Below are 22,978 nucleotides of genomic sequence, written 5' to 3' on the forward strand. Positions count from 1 at the left end.
TGTGAGGACTAATAATCATCATAATTTCTAGCTGAGCTTTCTAGGCCAGTTTCCAGTAACCATCAATACGAATGTTTAGAAAAAACATTACCAGGGAGGTGAAATTAATAGCAACAAAATTCTAAGCCTAAACTTCCGTTTCCAAACCTAGCACCTTCTGATCCAGTGAGGTCTTTGCGCAGTTTTCACGCTTGTGATCACTTCTGTCCCTCTGAAACCATTTCTGGAGGTGTTTTGGGTCTTGCCCTGCAGCCAAAGACGCTGCTCTCTCCTGGACCGCAGTGTCCTTTGGTTCCCGACAACCTCCACTCACTGCACATTCTGGAATGTTATTTCATTTCTTTTATACATAAATGGATTTGTCGACGGGCTGGGTGGGGGGGCGGTTTGTCACGGAGGGAGAGGCGAGGAGGAAAGCAGAGAAAAACAAACAGAGTCGAGACTCTGCTAATGCTCAGGGTGGCTGCCAGCACCCCTGCTGAAAAACCTCGCTTAGCTTGGAGGAAAGCCGAGGCAGGAAGTGTTTGGGAGATAGACTTGAGCTTGGAAAGCGTTGCCAAGCTTGGAGAGCTTGTTGCGGCTCTATCTCTCGCTCTCTCCGAAGTAGCCAGGAGAAGACAAGAGAGGAAGGAGATCACAGAACCATAGAATCACAGGACCCCTAGATGACCTCTGTTTCTGAGTTTACCACTCTGTAAGCTGGACGGGGATGGGCATGGGGTGCAAGCTTGCCGAAGATGCCTCAGAGATTTGGTCCGCCCCACAGCTCCCTCTTCCCACGCAAACACCCCAGAATAGGAGGCTGGTCCAGGAGGGCAGTGCCGCATCGACCTTGACTTAAACCTCTCAGTGGGTGGCTCTACCTGTCGTTGGCTCTGGCGCCCCCTACTGCTGGTCTCCATGCCTCTTGCCCAACCGGTCTCAATGAGCCCCAGGCCCCGCCTATGCGCCAGGATCGCATTGCCCCAGTTCAACTCTAGATGGCGATGTTTAAGCTGCTGGGAAGGTGGGCTTTGGAGAGCCCACAACCCTGCGAGGTTGTCCATTCCACAGTCAAGCAGTGTCGCAGAGGCAACAAGCTAACCCACTCCCTTCCATCCCACGGACCCGATCTAAATTGCCACAAACACCCTTCTGGTTTTTGAGAAAGAAATATAGATGAGGAGCGCTGCATCCGAAGCTCTCCTCCCACCAACACGGCACACCTGATGCTTGCAAATTGAGACCAGGCACCCTTGAAAATCCTGCCAACCTAGCAGTTCGAAAGCATGTTAAAGTGCAAGTAGATAAATAGGTACTGCTCTGGCAGGAAGGTAAACGGCGTTTCCATGCACTGCTCTGGTTCGCCAGAAGTGACTTAGTTATGCTGGGCACATGACCCGGAAGCTGTACACTGGCTCCCTCGGCCAGTAAAGCGAGATGAGCGCCGCAACCCCAGAGTCGTCCACGACTGGACCTAATGGTCAGGGGTCCCTTTACCTTTACCTTTATCTCCACACAGGGCCAGGAATGACTCGTACCTGAAACCCCCAGGGTAAGGCAGCTTCCCACATTACCGGGATTTCAAAGGCAGAATTGATCAGCTTTGGCTGGTGGCCCACCTACGCCCCTATCTGGACAGGGATAGCCTAACTACTGTTGCCTATGCTCTGGTAACCTCAAGGTTAGTTTACTGCAATGTGTTATATGTAGAGCTGCCTCTGAAGATGGTTCGGAAACTTCAGCTAGTGCAGAATTCAGTGGCCAGGTTGCTCACCGGACTGCAAGACGGTTTGAGCATCTTACACCGATCGTGGTCCGACTGCACTGGCTACCAATTGGTTTCCGGGCTCAATTCAAAGTGCTGGTTTTTACCTATAAAGCCTTAAATGGCTCAGGTCTGCAATACCTCAAGGACCACCTCTTTCCATATGAACCTACCCAGACCCTGAGATCGTCTTCTGAGGTCCTCCTTTGTGTGCCTCCTCCTCAAGAGGTCCGGAGGGTGGCAACACAAGAACAGGGCCTTCTCTGCAGTGGCTCCCTGTCTGTGGAATGCTCTCCCCAGGGAAGTTCACCTGGTGCTTCATTATATACCTCTAGGTGCCAGGCAAAAAGGTTCCTTTTAAACCAGACCTTTGGTTGATCTTATTGACACCCAACACCCTTTTAGAATGTGGCTTTTTGGGTGTGGAGGTTATTGGGTTATTGCTTTTGGTTTGATTTTATATGTTGTGGTCTTCTTGTGAACTGCCCTGAGACCTCCGGGTATAAGTCGGTGTATAAGTTAAAAGGTCTGTATAGTTAAATCTATGGTTTTCCCAGTAGTGAGGTATGGAAGTGAGAGCTGGACCATAAAGAAGGCTGATCACCGAAGAATTGATGCTTTTGAATTATGGTACTGGAGGAGACTCTTGAGAGTCCCATGGACTGCAAGAAGATCAAGCCTCTCCATTCTGAAGGAAATCAGCCCTGAGTGCTCACTGGAAGGACAGATCCTGAAGCTGAGGCTCCAAGACTTTGGCCACCTCATGAGAAGAGAAGACTCCCTGGAAAAGACCCTGATGTTGGGAAAGATGGAGGGCACAAGGAGAAGGGGACGACAGAGGACGAGATGGTTGGACAGTGTTCTCGAAGCTACCAGCATGAGTTTGACCAAACTGCGGGAGGCAATGGAAGACAGGAGTGCCTGGCGTGCTCTGGTCCATGGGGTCATGAAGAGTTGGACACGACTAAACAACAAAATAAGTTGAATGAATGAATAATAATAATACAGTGGACGCTCAGGTTGCGAACATGATCCATGCAGGTTGCACGTTCGCAACCCACAGCATCCGCAACCCACAGTGGTATGTCTGCGCACGCTCAGATTGCGATTCAGCGCTTCTGCACATGAGCAAAGCGCAATTTAGCGCTTCTGCGCATGCACGGCCGCCAAAACCCGGAAGTAACCTGTTTTGGTACTTCCGGGTTTCAGCAGTCTGTAACCCCAAAAAATGCAGCCTGAAGCATCTGTAACCTGAGGTATGACTGTAATAATAATTGGTGTCTGGGGGAATCCAGGCGTTTTGTACTTGATCTTATGCAAGTCAATTGAAAAATCTTTTTTTTTTTTTTTGCATTTTGGGGGTTCTTCCTAAAAAAGAGCTCAGCAACATTTGAGGTGTCCTGGTTTTTTTACTTCTTGAAATTTGGCAGCCCTATAAGATGCTGTATGAAGAAAGACTTTGTTTGGTTTGCCCTGCCGTTATCGGCCCTGGAAGAAAAGTAAATTTTCTCTGCTCAGATTTGTAAGTCTCCTTCATGTCTTTCCTCTTGGAAGTCTTTCCTCCGGCTAAGCTGAAAAGCCCCGAACGCTTTACCCTTTCCTTGCAGAAAAGGCAGCGCCAATCCCACCCCAGTTGTCTAGGGAGCCCTCGTCGGAGAGCCAAGCCATCTTGACTTTTCCGTCTCAAAAGAGCCTGGGAAAAAAGAGCAGGCCTTGCTCTTATCTGCTGGGTCTCCCCCACCCACGGCCCGCCCCATGGCAGCCCCCCACCCAAAAAAAAAAGCTTGCAGTGAATCCCATCGCTGCCTTTTTCCCACAGCTGTCCGCTGTCTCTCAACAGCCGTGCTGGGAGGCTCAGGGAATGACATCCAACCCAGCTTTGCCGCTGACAAATCACTTCCCGATGTTGGAGAGGATGATAAAAAGCCAGGAATGGAGACAAGAGCATTAATCAAAAGCAGAGGCCGGGATGAATTCTGAGTCTCTCCCTCCCTTGCCTGGCTCCCCACTTTCCCTTCAGATCATCAATGGTGGGAGAAAACAGGCCCTTTGGAGAGGCGCTCGTGGGATCAACTTTGCTACTTGATCTGATAAAGGGAGGCGCCGAGCTGCTGGGAATTGTCAAAGTGGCCGGAGAAAGGTTTTTTTATCCCTCTCTCATCATGCTAGATCTCATGGACATTCAGTGAAGCTGAATGTGGAGAGATTGAGGACAGAAGGAAGTCCTTCATGCAGCATATAGTTAACCTGTGGAACTCCCTGCCACAGGGATGTCCACCAATTTGAGCGGCTTTAAAAAGAGGATTGGACAAATTCATGGAGGAGAGAGAAGTCCAGGGGCTATTATCCATAATGGTAATTCCAAATGCGGATGCGGAGAGGGCTCTTGTGTTCGAATCCTGCTCGAGGGTTTCGCACTGGCATCCGGTTGGCCATTGTGAGAACTGGATGCTGGGATAGCTCAGTGGGTAGAGGGTGAAACTTAATTTCAGGGCCATGGGTTCGAAAGATTCCTGCATTTCAGGGGGCTGGACTAGATGGCCCTCAGGGTCCCTTCCAGCTCTATGATTCTATGACTAGACGGGTCACTGGCCTTATGTTCTTATGGTTTCTCTGGGGCTTGCCCTAGATATTTAGGGGCTAGAAGTGGAAATCCAAGAGGCAGCTGCAGAAAGCAGAGAGATGTTCTTCAGAAGTTCTGAATACGGCCCTCTGCTTCTCCCTGTCTGGCCCTTTGAATTCTCATCACGCCTCTCTTTGCACTCTTCTTGAGTGTATTCCTGTTCCATTCAATTTTATTTATGCATTTTTGATTACATTTTGATACACTTGTTTTCATGCATTTATCCTCTCCTATCTGATTGTTCGTGGACTTCCCAACCTAACTTTCCTCGACATCCCATGTTGCCCTCTTTTTCTCTCTGTTCTGAACTCTATATTTTGTTTGTTGGTGCTCACAGATTTATCCCTACTTGTAGGTTTATATTTATACCCAGTGCTTTTTCCTGCGGGTACGCATACACCTAAACATTTTGTGAATCTAAGTTTGGCCTCATTGAGGGGCAGTGTTTCAATACGAGTAGGAAAATGAGAGTACCCCTAAACATTTTTTTAAAAGAAAAAAGCGCTGTTTATACCACCCCATTTCAAATATCATTCTAGGTGTGACCACTCGCTGTCTTTCTGTCATTCTTATTTTAGATGTCATAGTGGCAAGTTTGACATATTCTGTTAATTTAAGCCTGTGACACAACCTTGATGGCAGAAAGTGAGAAGAAGAAGAAGAGTTTGGATTTGATATCCTGCTTTATCACTACCCGAAGGAGTCTCAAAGCGGCTAACATTCTCCTTTCCCTTCCTCCCCACAACAAACACTCTGTGAGGTGAGTGGGGCTGAGAGACTTCAGAGAAGTGTGACTCGCCCAAGGTCACCCAGCAGCTGCATGTGGAGGAGCGGAGACGCGAACCCGGTTCCCCAGATTACGAGACTACCGCTCTTAACCACTACACCACACTGGCTCTCTAAAGTGAGGGGGAATTAAAGAACCTTTTAATGAGGGTGAAAGAGGAGAGCGCAAAATATGGTCTGAAGCTCAACATCAAAAAAACGAAGATCATGGCCACTGGGCCCATCACCTCCTGGCAAATAGAAGGGGAAGAAATGGAGGCAGTGAGACATTTGACTTTCTTGGGTTCCATGATCACTGCAGATGGTGACAGCAGTCACGAAATTAAAAGACGCCTGCTTCTTGGGAGAAGAGCAATGACCAACCTAGACAGCATCTTAAAAAGCAGAGACATCACCTTGCCAACAAAGGTCCATATAGTTCAAGCTATGGTTTTCCCAGTAGTGATGTATGGAAGTGAAAGCTAGACCTTAAAGAAGGCTGATCGTCGAAGAATTGATGCTTTTGAATTCTGGTGCTGGAGGAGACTCTTGAGAGTCCCATGGAACGCAAGAAGATCAAACCTCTTCATGCTTAAGGAAATCAGCCCTGAGTGCTCACTGGAAGACAGATCCTGAAGCTGAGACTTCAATACTTTGGCCACCTCATGAGAAGAGAAGACTCTCTGGAAAAGACCCTGATGTTGGGAAAGATGGCGGGCGCAAGGAGAAGGGGACGACAGAGGACGAGATGGTGGGACAGTGTTCTTGAAGCTACCAGCATGAGTTTGACCAAACTGCGGGAGGCAGTGGAAGACAGGAGTGCCTGGCGTGCTCTGGTCCAGGGGGTCACGAAGAGTCGGACATGACTAAACGACTAAACGACTAAACAACAATGTTTTGCTCAAAGTCCAAGGAATATTGTTTTATTGGTTGTCTTTTTTTTTGCCCTTGTAGCCCACCTTTTTGTCCAAGGAGCCTTATAGGGTTCTCCCCTTCCTCACTTAATCCTCATAACAACCCCTGGGAGGTAGGCAAGGCTGAGAGTCAGGGTGGAACCCCAAAGTTCACCGAGCGAGCTTCACAGCAATTCGAACCCTGGTCTCTCCCAGGTCCTGTTTATTTTTTTCTTTTCTATTTATTTATTACATTTTTTATTGTTTACTTAACATAATTGTCACAAAATATAAGCAAAATATTGCAAATACATACATACATACATACATACATACATACATACATACAGATTTCAAATAAGCACGTATACATGAAAAAAGGAACAAAAGAAAAAGAAAAAAGAAGAAAAGAAAAAAGGAAGAAAAGAGGAAAAAAAGAAGAAAAGTTGGAAAAAATTCTCCCAAGTTTATTCTACAAATATCTCAATATGAAAATAATAATAAAAATTCATTGATTGACTTCCACTGCTTACACTGCACTTCCTATATACATTTTAAGCAAGACTGTATCTGTTATTCCATATTTCCCCTATACAATCTCACACAAAGATTCTAATCAATACGTTTTCTAAACCTATTTATGTATTACATTTGTAACCCACCATTTAGTTCACAGCGTATTCTGATGCTCTAACCACTAAACCCCACTTCCTGCGCCCAATCCTCTGCAGACCGACTCGTGCAGTGAATCAGGCAAATGGTCCCATCCTGCCCACTCTGAGCAACTCCCTGTCTCCAAGTTCTGGGGCTGTGGTGTCCGGAATTGCGCCACATCATCCGACGTTACTCACATCTCCTTAATCTATGAAAACCACTTAAGTCAGCTTTCCTGGGTAAAGGAATCATGCCTTAGTTATTTGAAACAAAATTAGTACCCGGGTTTTGCTTCATGAAATCATCCTCCCTCTCCATTCTTGTGCCTCCAGATGGATGGCCCTGAGTCAGGAACCCAGGGGGAAGGGCACAAGGAGTTAATCTCAGTGGTATTTTTTTGGGTGGGGGGAATTGTGATTCATCAGAGAGAGATCCTCTCCCGACTCCCCGGGTGCCTGGCTTAGCGAAAAAACTGCCACATCGCTCCATTTAAGGCAGTTCTTCAACTGACCCCTTTGGCTGTGTTTTGTGTTCTGAGTTTTGGGGTGTGGGAAGAATTTCTGGCCTCTCAAATCGAAGGAAAACGGAGCGCCTTCTCTGTTAGTGACGGCCTCTGTTCAGAAACCTGCAAAAATCCTTTACTTAAGGCAGAGCCAAGTGGGATTTTGGGTGGGAATAAATGCCGTTTCAGTGCAACCGAGGGTTCCTGTGTGGACAGCCTGTTTGCTGAGCCGTACCTGAATTTGTTTTATACGTGTGAAATATACTCGGAGTTGAGAGTGGATTTCATGCTCTTTATTCAGCTCATAGTGGTGAGGAGGAATGGAAGTTCCCCCAGAACAGGGGTCTGCAACCTTTAAGACAAAAAGAGCCACTTGGACCCGTTTCCGAAGGAAAAAAAACCTGGGCTCGAGCCGCAAAACTCATCATTATAAACATAACTTTTTTGTCACTTTTTAAAAATTATTTCTTTGTTTGACCCCTCAGAATTACTCCTCCTCATATAAATGAACGTTAAATTAACAAGTTACCTTTTTGTGTGTGTGTGTTCTTCACTCCCCTTCAAAACAGTGACCAGCGTACATGCCCCCTTTCAATGCAGTGACCAGCGTACATGCCCCTTACAATGTAGCAGGCGGGCGGGAAGGTGACGTCGGGACGGTGCATGACTAACGCACGCACCGCCCCCATGCGATGTCACAGCCAGTACAGCGCCCGCCACAGTGGGGAGTGTCGGGGCGCACAATGCTCCCCTCGCTAGAATCCGCCCCGGAGCCGCGGCAAGGGTGTAAAAGAGCCACATGCGGCTCCGGAGCCGCGGGTTGCAGACCCCTGCCCCAGAATGTCTGCTTTATATACATTATTTACACGATGGGAACCCACGTGATTGGCTAATTCCGGGATTCTCCTGTAGGCCAATCAGGTTGCGGATTCACTTCTACCTGAGCTGGATTGGGTGGCTCCTGTGGACCAATTAGATTGCTGCATTCTGAATCCTATTGTTCTAGGACCAATCAGACTGCTGCATTCTGAATCCTATTGTTCTAGGACCAATCAGACTGCTGCATTCTGGATCCTATTGTTCTAGGACCAATCAGACTGCTGCATTCTGAATCCTATTGTTCTAGGACCAATCAGACTGCTGCATTCTGAATCCTGTTGTTCTAGGACCAATCAGACTGCTGCATTCTGAATCCTGTTGTTCTAGGACCAATCAGACTACAGCATTTTGGATCCTATTCAACTCAGTGCATAACAACGTGCTATTGTTTTTGCATTTGCCACGGTTTTCTTTTTATATGTCCAATGGTTTTGTACACGGTTTCTGTTGCCTTCTGTTGAAAATGGCTTGGAGATGCTTCCTTATTCCTGGGTTGGGCTAGATGTCTCATGGGGTCCCAACTCTACAAATTTGAAACATGATTAATAATAAAAGGTTATGGACAGGAACTTCATCGCACATATTTCATCCGAGAACTCACTCTCCCTTTCTTTGCCAGCAGGCTACTGTCACCAGATTATACGGAAACCCATTATGAAAAGGGAGGGCAGCCCGTGACCGTCTCACCGAACCTCACGGTAAGTAAGATGTGTCAGGCTGGGGAAATTGGCGATGTTGAGATGTGCAGCGCCAGGGCAGCACTTAATTCCTTTATCAAGTGCATTGATGTGCCACCCAATGGCAGCTTTCACTGGGTGGCTTACAAAGAATAACACAATGAAACGCAGTAACATGAGCTTTGAGGAGGAGGAAACCGCCAAACTGATAGAGAAGATAATAATAACAACAACAACAACAACAACAACAACAATAATATTTTATTTATATCCCACCCTCCCCAGCCAAAGCCGGGCTCAGAGCGGCTAACAACAGTAAAAATAGCACAGTTTACATAAAGTCACAGTCAATTAATTGAGATACATTCTAAAATCAATTCAGAATCAAATTAACAGTAACCATTGGCAACCAGATAGAGCTGGGCAGCAAGTATCAATTTAAAATGTGGGGGTTTTTTGGGGGGGGTGTTAGTTATTGGGTGGTTGTTTTTATTTTGATTGTGTATTTTGTGGCTTTGTGTTTTGATTTTATTCTGTGAACCACCCTGAGGCCTCTGGGTATAGGGCGGTATGTAAATTTAACAACAACAACAACAACGAGTGATAAGTAAACGAATTCCAGCATAAAACAGAGTGGCAAAACAATCTCATGCAGTGGGCACTGAATCCCAAGAGCAGGCGCCGGCAAAAATCACGATGCGAGAACCGAGAAGCCAGCCAAATGCCTGTCCATCACTCCATCCTCAGAAATCAGGGTGGTCCCTCCATCTCAATGCTTGGTGAAAAGGGTTTATTTGTGAAGATACAGAAACCCCAGGCTGGAGCAACTTAAGAGATTGCTTTGGAATGACTAATCCTGCAAACCAATCATCATTTTTTCACGACCACTTAACATGGCTTAGTTGGCCCTTAATTGGCTCATTGCGATCATTTATTGATTTTCAAAGCTCTGTAAGAACACACAGTGTGCTGAAGCACGGCCTAATGGCATGATTTCGGGAACTGGGGTTGGTAACGGGCTGGACAAGGGCCAATAGAGCCTGATAAAGACAGCTGTTGGTAAGTCCTGGGAAATATGGATGGGAAAGAGTGTGCGTCCTGTTTTGCATGCCCGCTGGATGACAAGTTCACAGTCTAGAGCCGATATTTTCAACCTTGGGTCCTCAGATGTTGTTGGATTACAGCTCCTGTTGTTCCTCGCTAGTAGGACCAATGCTCAGACATGATGGGAGTTGTAGTCCAACAACACCTGGGGGCTGGTTGGGGCTGATGGGAGTTGTAGTCCAAAACATCCGGTGGGCACCATGTTGGCAAAGGATGCCCTGCAGAAACTAGTATTCATCACCATCATCAAATCTTAATTGGCATCATTTACAAACATTCAGAATAAATAGGTCAGTGCAATCTTATCGCCGTTTCAATAATACAGTCATTTGCTAAAAGGGAAGAGAAGGAGGCAAACAATTTCACTTCTGTGGGTCTCCAGCAAGGGCAGGATCCTGTAGCGTATTTTGGCGGCAAAAAAATCAAATAGAGGAACTTAGCTACTGTCTTGGTGAGCTCCTGAGCTCTCCCCTGTAATAGGAAGGATATAACCTCTGTCTCTGGTTTCCATATTGGGATACAGAGATGGTCTAGAAATTGTTGGGGAGATCATCATACGTTTTACATTTAAAGGCCATGTGAGCTAGAGTTTCCACCAGGTGAGCATCGCATGGGCAGTTCCTATCTCCTTCTGCCATACCCGCAAACCTACCCCAAAGGAGGTTAGAAGGATTAGAATTGAACCTAGCCAGCGAAAAAGCCCTTCTTTCTTGCGGGTTAAACAAAAATTGTAGATAATTTGGGTTAAATCCCTGCGCCCAAGAGAGTTGAAGGGAACATATTTTTTCCACTACTGAGATTAGTTTGGAAAAGCCACAGCACCCAGGAGATGCTCTGAAAGCCCAAGTTGCCGTAACTTTGTGCAAAACAGTTGTAGCCCTGGGGAAGGGAAGGAGTCGGACGGAACTTTGCTAAGTAAAGTATCTTTGTCAGCTGAAAAACAAATGTTTAGCCAACATAAAAGAAAACTTGTTCAGGCAACTGTCTCTGGCTTATGTTGGCCAGAGGGCTGCGTAAGATACGCAGCATATCTTACAGCAAAAATCTTAAATAGAAGGGCTGCCTGCACTTTCTTGATTGAAATTCCGTAGTGCAGTTGAGCTCTAACTTTAGCATTAAAAACCTTGAGGGCAGGAGGGATGTGTTGGTTACCTTTTGTTGCAAAGAAGCACAAGATGGCCTGCATAGACAGCTTGCTGGCATTTACTGCTGTTGCGCAGCGAACTAGTATTCAAAGGTATACTTTTCCTGAACCTGGAAGCTCTATACAACAAAATCCACATAGCACATGCGGAATGGGGCTGCTGATATTCAGCCTGCAATTAAAAGTGAGAAAGTGGAAACAATAACAACAATAAATTTCTTTTAACAATCACAATTTGCACTTTCCTAAACGATGCACAAAGCAAACCACAGTCACCCTTCAGCGTTCTCTCAGTTTTGCAATGGGTACTCAAATGTATATTCTAGAGCAGGGGTCTGCAACCTTTAGGACAAAAAGAGCCACTTGGACCTGTTTCCAAAGGAAAAAAAAACTGGGAGCTGCAAAACTCGTCATTATAAAAATAACTTTTTTGTCACTTTTTTATTATTTCTTTGTTTGACCCCTCAGAATTACTCCTCCTCATAGAAATAAACGTTAAATTAACAAGTTACCATTTTGTGTGTGTGTGTTCTTCACTCCCCTTCAAAACAGTGACCAGCGTACATGCCCCCTTTCAATGCAGTGACGAGCGTACATGCCCCTTACAATGTAGCGGGCAGGCGGGCAGGAAGGTGACATCGGGACGGTGCGTGACTAACGCATGCACCGCCCCCATGCGACATCACAGCCAGTACAGCGCCGGCCACAGTGGGGAGTGTTGGGGTGCACAATACGCCTCCTCCCCTCGCTAGTATCCGCCCTGGAGCCGCGGCAAAGGTGTAAAAGAGCCACATGTGGCTCCAGAGCCGCGGGTTGCAGACCCCTGTTCTAGAGTTAGGTTTGCACTAGAGTAAAGGGGGGTTGGGATAAAATTTAGACTGATAATAATGATTTTTTTAAAAAAAAAAAATCCATGATGGAATTTTGCTGCTTTTCAAAATCCGAAATCTCGACACCCTGGCCGGTTTCAGTTCATCTGACCGCCTCTCAGATTTGCGTATAAAATCCGCACACTTTTCCCTGCAGAAAACTACCAGCCTAACCCACAGTTCCCATCTGTTCCCTCTGATTCCAGGAACACTGCTACTACCATGGCCACGTCCGAGGGTACGAGGGCTCCTGGGTGGTCCTGAGTACCTGCTCTGGAATCAGGTAAGAAAAGTGATGCAGGGAGACTGGGTTCTAATAGCCACTGGTCCTCCCTGCGAGGACAGCCATCCTTTCGCTCCTTCTGATATACCTAAATCCTTCTGGGCGACTTGGACAGAGCTTCCTGGCTCTCCCACCATATCAGTCTTGGAATTGACCAGCGATTGTGTCTAGCGTTTATCCGGAATCTTTGGCCCGGTTGAATTTTGTTTGTCTCTTGGCATGAAAATGGCCCCTGAAGATTGTACAGTGGTGCCCCGCAAGACGAATGCCTTGCAAGACGGAAAACTCGCTAGACGAAAGAGTTTTCCGTTTTGGAGGTGCTCCGCAAAACGAATCTCCTATGGGCTTGCTTCGCAAGACGAAAATGTCTTGTGAGTTCCTGCGGGTTTTTTCCCCTCCCCCCCTTTTTCTAAGCTGCTAAGCCGCTTATCCCCTGATCCGATAAGCAGATAAGCCGCTATAAGCCGCTAAAAGCCGCTAATAGCGCTAATCCGCTAATCCGTCAATGGGCTTGCTTCGCAAGACAAAAAAACTGCTAGACGAATAATAATAATAATTTATTACGGCCGTAGGCCCATACAGATAAAAACAAGACATAAATAACAGCCTGTGCACGTGGGAAAAAACAGCCGCTAAAACACTACTATAACAATAAAATACTATAAGATGGAATGGCATACTAGCTTGTGGTGCTCCTTGGCAACGCTTTTGGGTAAGGACAGCGACCAGGAACCTAGCCACTTTCAGGGTCGTATGGGTATCCTTATCCTGCAAGATTTGGGCAAGGTGGAATGGATTCTTTTCGTCTTGCGAGGCACCACTGTATTCATTTTTCTGGGGGGTGAGCGATTTAAAGACTTCTTAGTCGTAGTGGTTTTGCCTTAAAATATCATAGAATTGTGGAGTTGGGACCCTGAGGGTCATCCAGTCCAACCCCCCTGCAGGAGGAATATGCAGCTGTTCCATGCGGGAATCGAACCTGCAACCTGGGCACTCTAATTAACAATATCGCCATGTATTTATTAATTACATTTATAGCTCACTTTTTTCTCCGAGGAGCCCAAGGTGGCGTGCATGGTTCTCCCTCTCCTCGCTTTAATCTCCAGACAACAACCCTATGAGGTAGGTTAGGCTGAGAAGCAGTGACCAGCCCTTGAGGTCACACCCGGGGAGCTTCGTGGCTCTACAGGGATTCAAACCCTGGTCTCTTCCAGGTCTTTGGCTGACACATAGAATTCTAGAACTATAAGAGTTGGAAGGGACACCAAGGGTCATCTAGTCCAACCCCCTGCAGTGGACTCTAACCACTACACCACACTGCCCATTCCCCTCACTGCTATGTATACCTGAAGGAGTGTCTCCACTCCCATTGTGCTGCCCTGACACTGAGGTCCAGCTCCAAGGGCCTTCTTTCTGGCGGTTCCCTCATTGCGAGAAGCCAAGTTATAGGGAACCAGGCAGAGGGCCTTCTCGGTGGTGGCGCCTGCCCTGTGGAATGTCCTCCCATCAGATGTCAAGGACATAAACAACTATCTGACATTTAGTAGACATCTGAAGGCAGTCCTGTTTAGGGAAGTTTTTAATGTGTGACATTTTAATGTATTTTTAATCTTTGTTGGAAGCCCCCCAAGTAGCTGGGGAAACCCAGCCAGATGGGTGGGGTACAAATAATGAATTACTATTACTTACTACTATGTAAAAAATTCACCCCTCACACAAACTTTTTCAAGAGCTAAGTCCCAGCACCAAATTACATAGGGTGTAAGAATCGGATCTTTGGTTTGGTCATCCATTTACCTTTGGAATTCCCTTCTGCGACATATCAGGCAGACACCATCTCTTATCTCTTATCTCTTATCTTTCTAATGATTATTTCAGACCTTCCTTCTTTTCCCAGCAAGCAGACACTTTGAATCTGCTCTGTATCGGCACTGGACGAAACCGTGTTTTTTGTACGTTTTCATTGTATCGTTAAATCGCTTTGGGGTGTTTTATGGAAAGTGATTTGCGAAATAAGGGGGTAAACCATTTCCCTTCCAAACTGGCCCCACAGGGTGGGGGTAGGTGTTTGGATCATGGCTGGTTTGGGGGAAATCCCGCTGTGACTTTCCCCCTTGCCCGAACCCCAAACCTTGGGATGGAGGAATGAAATGACCTCAAGTGGCTTTTGATAAGGGTATTTGTAATGTTATCTGGAGAAGAATAGGATTAGGCCCAAGGCTGTCAGGCAATTCAACCTTATCTCATGAAAGCCAGTTGAACAGCCTCACGGAGTCATTCTGTCCCAGAAATGGAGATGGGTTGTTTTTTTTGTCCTCTTGCTATTTCCTTCACCCTCGGAAGCTGAAGCTCAAAGGGAGCCCCGTGGGAGAGGGCCTTCTCTGTGGTGGCCTCTGTGGTGCGGAACTCCTTTCAACAGGAGAAAGGAGGAACTACCTGGCACCTTCATTGCACAGCTTCTGGAGGATGCTGAAGACTCACCCCTTTGCCCTGGCTCGCCTTGTTTTTAGGACTGCAAGTCATTTTGAATTCCTTCCAACAGATAAATAAACAAGCAACTTTTTACCCCCCCCCCCGTGGGACGCATTCCCATTCCAGGGTGGTGGAAATCCGGTGGTGGGCGTGGCCAGACACAAAAGTGGGCGGAGCAATCGGTGCGTCTCCTCCCTCCGTCCGGCAGGCTGTGATTCCAGGCCACATAGAATTGCAGAACTGGAAGGGACCCCCCTGGGATATCTAGTCTGACCCCCCCGGCGCTTATTTATTTATTTATTTACTTGTTGAATTTGTAAACCGCCCTTCCTCTGAAGATGCCGGGGCGGTTTGCAACAGAAAATTACAAAAGGGGGAATACAAAACGCGCACTAAAACACGAAGCCACGAAACCACAAAGACCTCTCCATCCTCCATCCGGGAAAACGTAGTCCGAGGTCTCTGTGGCGCAGTGGATCAGGGTGTCTGGCTGTTAACCAGAAGGTTGGTGGTTCGAGTCCACCCAGGGACGGCTGTGGGCAGGACCCCTGCATTATTATTATTATTATTATTATTATTATTATTATTATTATTATCACTCCCAACCCTGCAGTTCCTTTCACAAGAAAGGAGATTCCGACGGAATATCAGGAAGAACGGCGAGAGCTGTTTGACAGGGGAACGGTCCTTTCGGGAGACTGTGGGCTCTCCTCCCTTAGAGGTTTCGAAGCACAGTTTGGATGGCCACCCGTCATGGGTGCTCGAGCCGAGATCCCTGCATTTCAAGGGGGTTGGGCTGGATGATCCCTGGGGGTCCCTCGCAACTCCACAACTCCAGGATTCTGTGACTCAAAATAACTCCTGGGCCTGAGCAGCATCTTGAGGAATGCCGGCGGGTGAGGTCATCTCTCAGCTATGCGCACACGCTCTCTCACACATACACAAAACTCGTTCTGGAGTCAGGATGTCAGCGGACACTCAGATGACTCGCGCTAGCTGGAGAGCTGCCCTGTGTCCTTCTTGCTGGAGGCTGTGGCTGAACTGGGAGGGTGGTCTAATCTCTTGCAGATCCCATTTCTTGCATCCTGCAAGGATCCCTCTGTTCCCCCCGGGGAAGGGCTGCAGCTCAGCAGCAGAGACCCTGCTTTTCCTGCAGAAGGTCTTGGGTTCGATTCCTGCTGCTAGCCTCTCCAAACAGGGCTGGGAGAGCAGCCACAAGACAGTGTAGATGATACGGAGCCAAATGGACCCAATGGTCTGACTCACTATAAGGCACCGTCTTGTGTCCTCTCTGTCTGTCTGTCTGTCTGTCCTTTCTTCAATCATAGAATTGTAGACCTGGAAAGAGATACTGGGAATCATCTAGTCCCACCTCCTGCAATGCCGGAATATTCCGCTGTCCCATTCCAGGATTGAACCTGCAGCCAGTTCCTGCGCTTCTTCTCCAGCTGCATTGCAAATTGTTGCAAAGCTCCCTGATTTCCACAAGCCCCTTCTTATTTCTAAATGTTTAGAAAACGCCTGAAATTCTTTAGATCAGTGTTGGCCAAACTTGGCCCTCCAGCTGTTTTGGGACTACAACTCCCATCATCCCTAGCTAACAGGACCAGTGGTCAGGGATGATGGGAACCGTAGTCCCAAAACAGCAGGAGACCCAAGTTTGGCCGACACTGCTTTAGATTTATCCTCTAGCAAAAACACAAGCCGGGTTATTTTTGTCTGTTTCCCCACCCCAACGGGGGTTGGTCTGTCTGTCTGTCTGTCTGTCTGTCTGTCTGTCTGTCTGTCTACCATGTTGTAGGATTGGGGTTTTCAAAGGGTGCCTGGTCTCAATTTGCAGGCATCAGGTGTGCCATGTTGGTGGGAGGAGAGCTTTGGGTGCAGCGCTCCCAATCCTATTTTTCTTTCTCAAAAACCAGAAAGGTGTTTGTGGCAATTTGAATCGGGTCCGTGGGATGGAAGGGAGTGGGTAAGCTTGTTGCCTCTGTGACACTGCTTGATTGTGGAATGGACAACCTTGCAGGGTTGTGGGCTCTCCAAAGCCCACCTTCCCAGCAGCTTAAACATCGCCATCTAGAGTTGAACTGGGGCAATGCGATCCTGGCGCATAGGCGGGGCCTGGGGCTCATTGAGACCGGTTGGGCAAGAGGCGTGGAGACCAGCAGTAGGGGGCGCCAGAGCCAGCGACAGGTAGAGCCACCCACTGAGAGGTTTAAGTCAAGGTCGATGCGGCACTGCCCTCCTGGACCAGCCTCCTATTCTGGGCTGTTTGCGTGGGAAGAGGGAGCTGTGGGGGCGGACCAAATCTCTGAGGCATCTTCGGCAAGCTTCCACCCCATGCCCATCCCCGTCCGGCTTACAGAGTGGTAAACTCAGGCCAGCCACAATAGAAGCACAGACATTCCTTTCCCCTGGAGTAATTGTGGAAAGCCAGAACAACATAGTTCGGGGGAAAACAAAGTTTTAGGACTGGAATGTGCAGGCTGGGTGAATGTATTCATCGTTTGCTTTGTCTTGAGCTCTCTCCCTGCCGCCTGCCTCGCAGAAACACCAGCCCTGGCTCCGTGTGGCTCACAAGAGCCCTGCAAGGTGGACTTGGCTGAGATGTGGGGACTGGGCAGCATATTTTGCATTCAGCTTCATGGCTGAGTTGAGCGTTTGGTCCTGAGTCTCCCCGTGTTTGAGTCCCGTTCTTTAGTCTTGTCTTCTGCCATCTCGCCACCATGCAGTGTTTGCTTTGCAGTGGTGAAAGCTCCAGGTTCATGGGCATCTGAGGTTTAAAAATGCAGGTGAACTTGCAGGCGGTGGAGAAACGATTGCTTGTGGAGTGTCTGGAGGCGGTTGGAGGATGGAAGGCGGCTAAGAGATTGAGGTTGAATCCTGACAAGACAGAAGTACTGTTTTGGGGGGACAGGGTAGGTGGGTGTGGGGGACTCCCTGGTCCTGAATGGGGTAATTGTGCCCCTGAAGGACCAGGTGCGACCCTGTCGCGGGGATTCGAACCGCTGACCTTCTGATCAGCAAGTCCTAGGCTCTGTGGCTTAACCCACAGCGCCACCCGCGTCCCTTATATACAGTGGTACCTTGGGTTAAGAACTTAATTCGTTCTGGAGGTCTATTCTTAACCTGAAACTGTTCTTAACCTGAAGCACCACTTTAGCTAATGGGGCCTCCAGCTGCTGCCGCGCCGCCGGAGCACAATTTCTGTTCTCATCCTGAAGCAAAGTTCTTGACCCGAGGTACTATTTCTGGGTTAGCGGAGTCTGTAACCTGAAGTGTCTGTAACCCAGTGGCGTAGCGTGGGGGGTGCAGGGGGGGCCAACTGCACCGGGCGCGACATCTGGGGGGGGCGTGCTCGCACTCTTAGCTCTCTGCCCCTACCTGGCTCACTCACTCTCTCTCACTGCAGTGCTGGCTGTGCGAATCCGATCCAAGCCACCGGGTCGCTGTCCACTGTGGAGGGGGGGGGGTGCCAGGCATGCGGTGCGGAGAGAGAGCGAGGGACTATCTGGGGGAGGGACAGTGCAGCGGCCGCGGGAGAGAACCACACCAGCCCAGCCCAGGCAGCAGCAAGAAGAAGCTGGCAGCGGTGGCAGGTTAGGGGGCGCAAATTACTTGTCTTGCCCCGGGTTAGGGGGCGCAAATTACTTGCCTTGCCCGGGGTGCTGACAACCCACGCTACACCACTGCTGTAACCCAAAGTACCACGGTATAAAGCCCTTAGCAACTTTGGACCTGTTTATCTACGAGATTGCCTTGCTCCATCTGCACCTAGATATGCACAACCGGCACTGTTTATAGGAGCTGCATAACACCTGCACAAGTCACCTTGTGACGTTTCTGTCGTGATCACGGCTGTTGTTCTTTTCTTTAAACGGTTTTTAATATTGTGTTTTAATGTTGTAACCTGCCCAGAGGCCTTAGGGTGAGGGGTGGGTGAAGAAGAAGAAGAAGAAGAAGAAGAAGAAGAAGAAGAAGAAGAAGAAGAAGAAGAAGAAGAAGAAGAAGAAGAAAGCTAAAAAAGCAGCTAAAAAAGCCAATGCAATTCTGGGCTGCATCAATAGGAGTATAGCATCTAGATCAAGGGAAGTAATAGTGCCACTGTATTCTGCTCTGGTCAGACCTCACCTGGAGTACTGTGTCCAGTTCTGGGCACCACAGTTCAAGAAGGACACTGACAAACTGGAACGTGTCCAGAGGAGGGCAACCAAAATGGTCAAAGGCCTGGAAACGATGCCTTATGAGGAACGGCTAAGGGAGCTGGGCATGTTTAGCCTGGAGAAGAGGAGGTTAAGGGGTGATATGATAGCCATGTTCAAATATATAAAAGGATGTCACATAGAGGAGGGAGAAAGGTTGTTTTCTGCTGCTCCAGAGAAGCGGACACGGAGCAATGGATCCAAACTACAAGAAAGAAGATTCCACCTAAACATTAGGAAGAACTTCCTGACAGTAAGAGCTGTTTGACAGTGGAATTTGCTGCCAAGGAGTGTGGTGGAGTCTCCTACTTTGGAGGTCTTTAAGCAGAGGCTTGACAACCATATGTCAGGAGTGCTCTGATGGTGTTTCCTGCTTGGCAGGGGGTTGGACTCGATGGCCCTTGTGGTCTCTTCCAACTCTATGATTCTAGAAGAAGAAGAAGAAGAAGAAGAAGAAGAAGAAGAAGAAGAAGAAGAAGAAGAAGAATTTATACCCCACCCATCTGGCTGGGTTTCCCCAGCCACTCTGGGTGGCTCCCAACAGAATATTAAAAACACGATAAAACATCAAACATTAAAAACTTTAATAATAATAATAATAGCAGCTGCAGGAGGTTTCATGTCATTGTAAGATGATGATGATGATTTTGAATTGAAATAATTTTTATTTGGTTTTAGAAGTATAAAATTATAATAATACAACCGTAGTTATCCATCTTTACAGATCCCTCCCAATCTCTGGACTTCCCACTTTCCCCTCCGTGGGTCCTACTACCAACCTTTTCAACTTCATATTATCCAGTAGTCCATCTTTTATATTACCCCATCATCTCCATAGTATTTGCTAAGTTACAAGTGTTATTGCAACCCTGCTAATGTTTTCATCTGCTTACAGTGGTCTCCAAGATGAATTATAAATTCCCCAGACTCTTTGTTAAAGATGGCGGCTGTTGTTCCAATCGCGCTCTTTTGTTCTTCCGCCAGTGGCCTGATCACGCTCAACCACAACGATAGCTACTACCTGAAACCCCCAGCCAGCCCGGACTCTGAGCCTCACGTCGTCTATAGGGCAGAACACCTGCCAATCAAAGGCGGGACCTGTGGGCACGGTGACCAGATGCAAAGCAGCGTAGCCGATATCGCCCGGTCCTTCAAACCGCCTGCACATCAGCGGGTAAGCCTTTGCGCGCGATAAGTGGACAGGGCAGCATCCCAGATTTGGAAGCTAACAGGTTTTTGTTCATCTCACCTTTCCGGCAAGGATAAGGGAATTGAATTGAATTCTAAATTATATTCTGGAAACGTGGGAGTGGTCAAAAATAAATACGGTATTTTTTGCACCATAACACTCACTTTTTTCCTCCTAGAAAGTAAGGGGAAATGTCTGTGCGTGTTATGGAGCGAATGCCTGCGGGAGGCGGGGGGGATCTGCTGCAGTCGTGAGCAGAGGATCCATGGTTCCCCTTCCTTCCCTCCTCCGTGGTTACAAAGCATGGATCCACATGGATCCTCAGGATTTTTGCATTGGGCTACTCCAAACTCACTGTCAGATCACATGTCTGTGGCCACAGCATGAACCACAAAAATCATATATCCACTATTTCGTTTAGAATATTTTTTTTCTTGTTTTCCTCCTCTAAAAACTACGTGCGTGTTATGGTCTGGTGCGTGTTATAGAGCGAAAAATACGGTAAATGGATGTCCCGTGCTATATTAGAAGCAAAAAAACTTGTTTTGATGAATTGGAAGAGCCGCAAAAAGATTCCATTGAGCACATGGATTGATAATATGGACAGATTAGCTACATACGAATGAATTGCATGTCGATGCAAATTAAGAACGGATAAATATGAAGAAATCTGGAAGGAATATTTAAGTGATAAGAGGAGGATAGTGGTGGGAAGTAGGGGGAGGAGAGGTGGGGAAATATCGTTAAAAAGGTGTAGTCATAGGTATATCAGTGTATTCAAATCTGAATTGTCAAATTGTGTTACTAGTGTTGTTACGGTTTTTGTTGTATGTGTCTTTTGCGGTTGTTGTTTGTATTGAAAAAATGATTAAATAATTTTTTAAAAAACGAAACCTTTCCAGAACTAAAGGTGGCTATCCCTAGCTCTCTCCCACCCCACAACAACCCTTTGAGGTAGGTCAGACTGAGAGGCAGTGGCTGGCCAAGGTTGCCCACCAAGCTTCGTGACTGAGCGAGGATTTGAACCCTGGTCTGGCTCCCGGGTCGCGAGTCGCGTCCAGGCTGTGCCAGTAATTCATGGAAATGATTCAACCATATACCAGAAATTTAGGTTAGCACCACCGAAACCCACCTATACCAAAATGAACATTATTTTCCATTGTTCTGTAGGTTTTGAAAAATAAAATTTTATTTTACGGTTTCTTGTTAATATTTTGAATGAGACATATCTGAGGACACCAAAATCTTTTCAGTGCTTAGGGCCTCTAAAGGTCTTAATCTGGCCCTGGCGTGGATCACAACAATAGTTGCTTTTCCTTCCTTAATACCTTCCTTCCTGGTGACACTGAGCAAATTTGTCTTTCAGAAAAGGAGAGATGCCTGGAGAACCCTGAAATACATGGAGCTCTTCATTGTTGCAGACTACACCCTGGTGAGAATTTTTGCTGTCAGGTTGTTGTTGTTTAGTCATTTAGTCGTGTCCGACTCTTCGTGACCCCCTGGACCAGAGCACGCCAGGCACTCCTGTCTTCCACTGCCTCCCACAGTTTGGTCAAACTCATGCTGGTAGCTTTGAGAACACTGTCCCACCATCTCGTCCTCTGTCGTCCCCTTCTCCTTGGGCCCTCCATCTTTCCCAGCATCAGGATCTTTTCCAGGGAGTCTTCTCTTCTCATGAGGTGGCCAAAGTCTTGGAGCCTCAGCTTCAGGATCTGTCCTTCCAGTGAGCACTCAGGGCTGATTTCCTTCAGAATGGAGAGGTTGGATCTTCTTGCAGTCCATGGGACTCTCCAGAGTCTCCTCCAGCACCATAATTCAAAAGCATCAATTCTTTGGCAATCAGCCTTCTTTATGGTCCAGCTTTCACTTCCATACATCACATTGCTGTGAGCTAGCATGGGTAGAAAGAGGGTTTCGTACAATTCCTCTGTGAACTGAGTGGTCCAGCCATCCAGAGACTCCAAAGCCCACCTTCCCAGCAGCCCAGATCTTGCCAACCTATGTGCCCTTAGCCTGGCTTTGTGGCGCACAATGCTTCATGAGAAGTGGCAAGATACGAGGGTCCACAAATGCGTTTTCCAGCTTTCTGCTGGGGAGTGTGTCTTTCCCCCTAGAGATGGCCCAGGATTGAGCAGGAGCCCTGCTCTCCTGTGCTTGGAGAAACATCAGGACTTCTGGTGGTCCTAGGTAGGAGAGAATGAGGAGAGGTGGTCCTCAATGCTGCACTGAATCTTGGAGATCATTGGAGAGCCAGGGGCTTCATGAAACTTCCTGAATGTCCAAAGCTCAGGTTAGGTCCAGTGTCCTCTTTCCCCGACCAGATGCCCCTGGCAAGACCACAAGCAGGAGAAGTCTTCTGCTGTTGTTGACGTCCACCTGTTCCAACCTGGTCCCTGCCAGATGTTTTGGGCTACCAGCTCCCATCAGCGATGGCTGGGGATGATGGGAGTTGTAGTCCAGAACTACAAAAGGAAAGCACCAGGCAGATGAAGGATCATCAGGAACGGTCGTTCCCAATGTGGGCGGTACTTCCTCCCCAATGGGGCAGTGAGATTGGATCGAATTTGTTGAATGAGTTAAAATGATTGGTGTCAATTAGATTCTGAATAAGTGTGAATCAGCTGTGACTGCTTTGAATTTCAAAAGTGTGTTTTGAATTTTATTGTATCCAGGATTCTTGGGGGAATGCTTTGAATGTGTTGTTGTTACTTTTATTATCTATATACTACCCTTCATCCAAGGAAGTGGGGTTATTGTACTGTATTGTATTGTTCTTGTTTTCATCATGTATTTTGTGTTTTTACCTTGTATTTTTATGTTGTGAACCATCTTGAGGTCTACAGATGAAAGGTGGTATACAAATGTAATAATATTTCTTACCAGGTCATGCAAACTGCTATTCTGAATAATGCTTTTTCTAGGGTAGGGGGAACTGGGGGTGAGTTTAAGGAACCAAAGGCTTGATAAAGTTTGGGACC

General features: G+C 47.4%; 1 protein-coding gene across 2 annotated transcripts in view; it reads left to right on the forward strand.

Moving 5' to 3' along the window:
- The window catches only part of ADAM33 (ADAM metallopeptidase domain 33), a 109,942-nt gene that overhangs the window by 51,000 nt on the left and 35,964 nt on the right, over nt 1-22,978 (forward strand). The window contains exons 4-7 of one of the 2 annotated variants that reach the window (XM_083458642.1): nt 8,683-8,761; nt 12,064-12,140; nt 19,796-19,985; nt 21,367-21,432. In XM_083458642.1, the coding sequence (XP_083314768.1) occupies nt 8,683-8,761; nt 12,064-12,140; nt 19,796-19,985; nt 21,367-21,432 (412 nt within the window). The remainder of the gene's footprint in view (nt 1-8,682; nt 8,762-12,063; nt 12,141-19,795; nt 19,986-21,366; nt 21,433-22,978) is intronic. The other variant, XM_083458643.1, reaches the window with a different exon arrangement.

The sequence above is a fragment of the Podarcis liolepis genome (genome assembly GCF_965112155.1).
Source record: "Podarcis liolepis genome assembly, chromosome: 9".
Classification (NCBI taxonomy): Eukaryota; Metazoa; Chordata; class Lepidosauria; order Squamata; family Lacertidae; genus Podarcis; species Podarcis liolepis.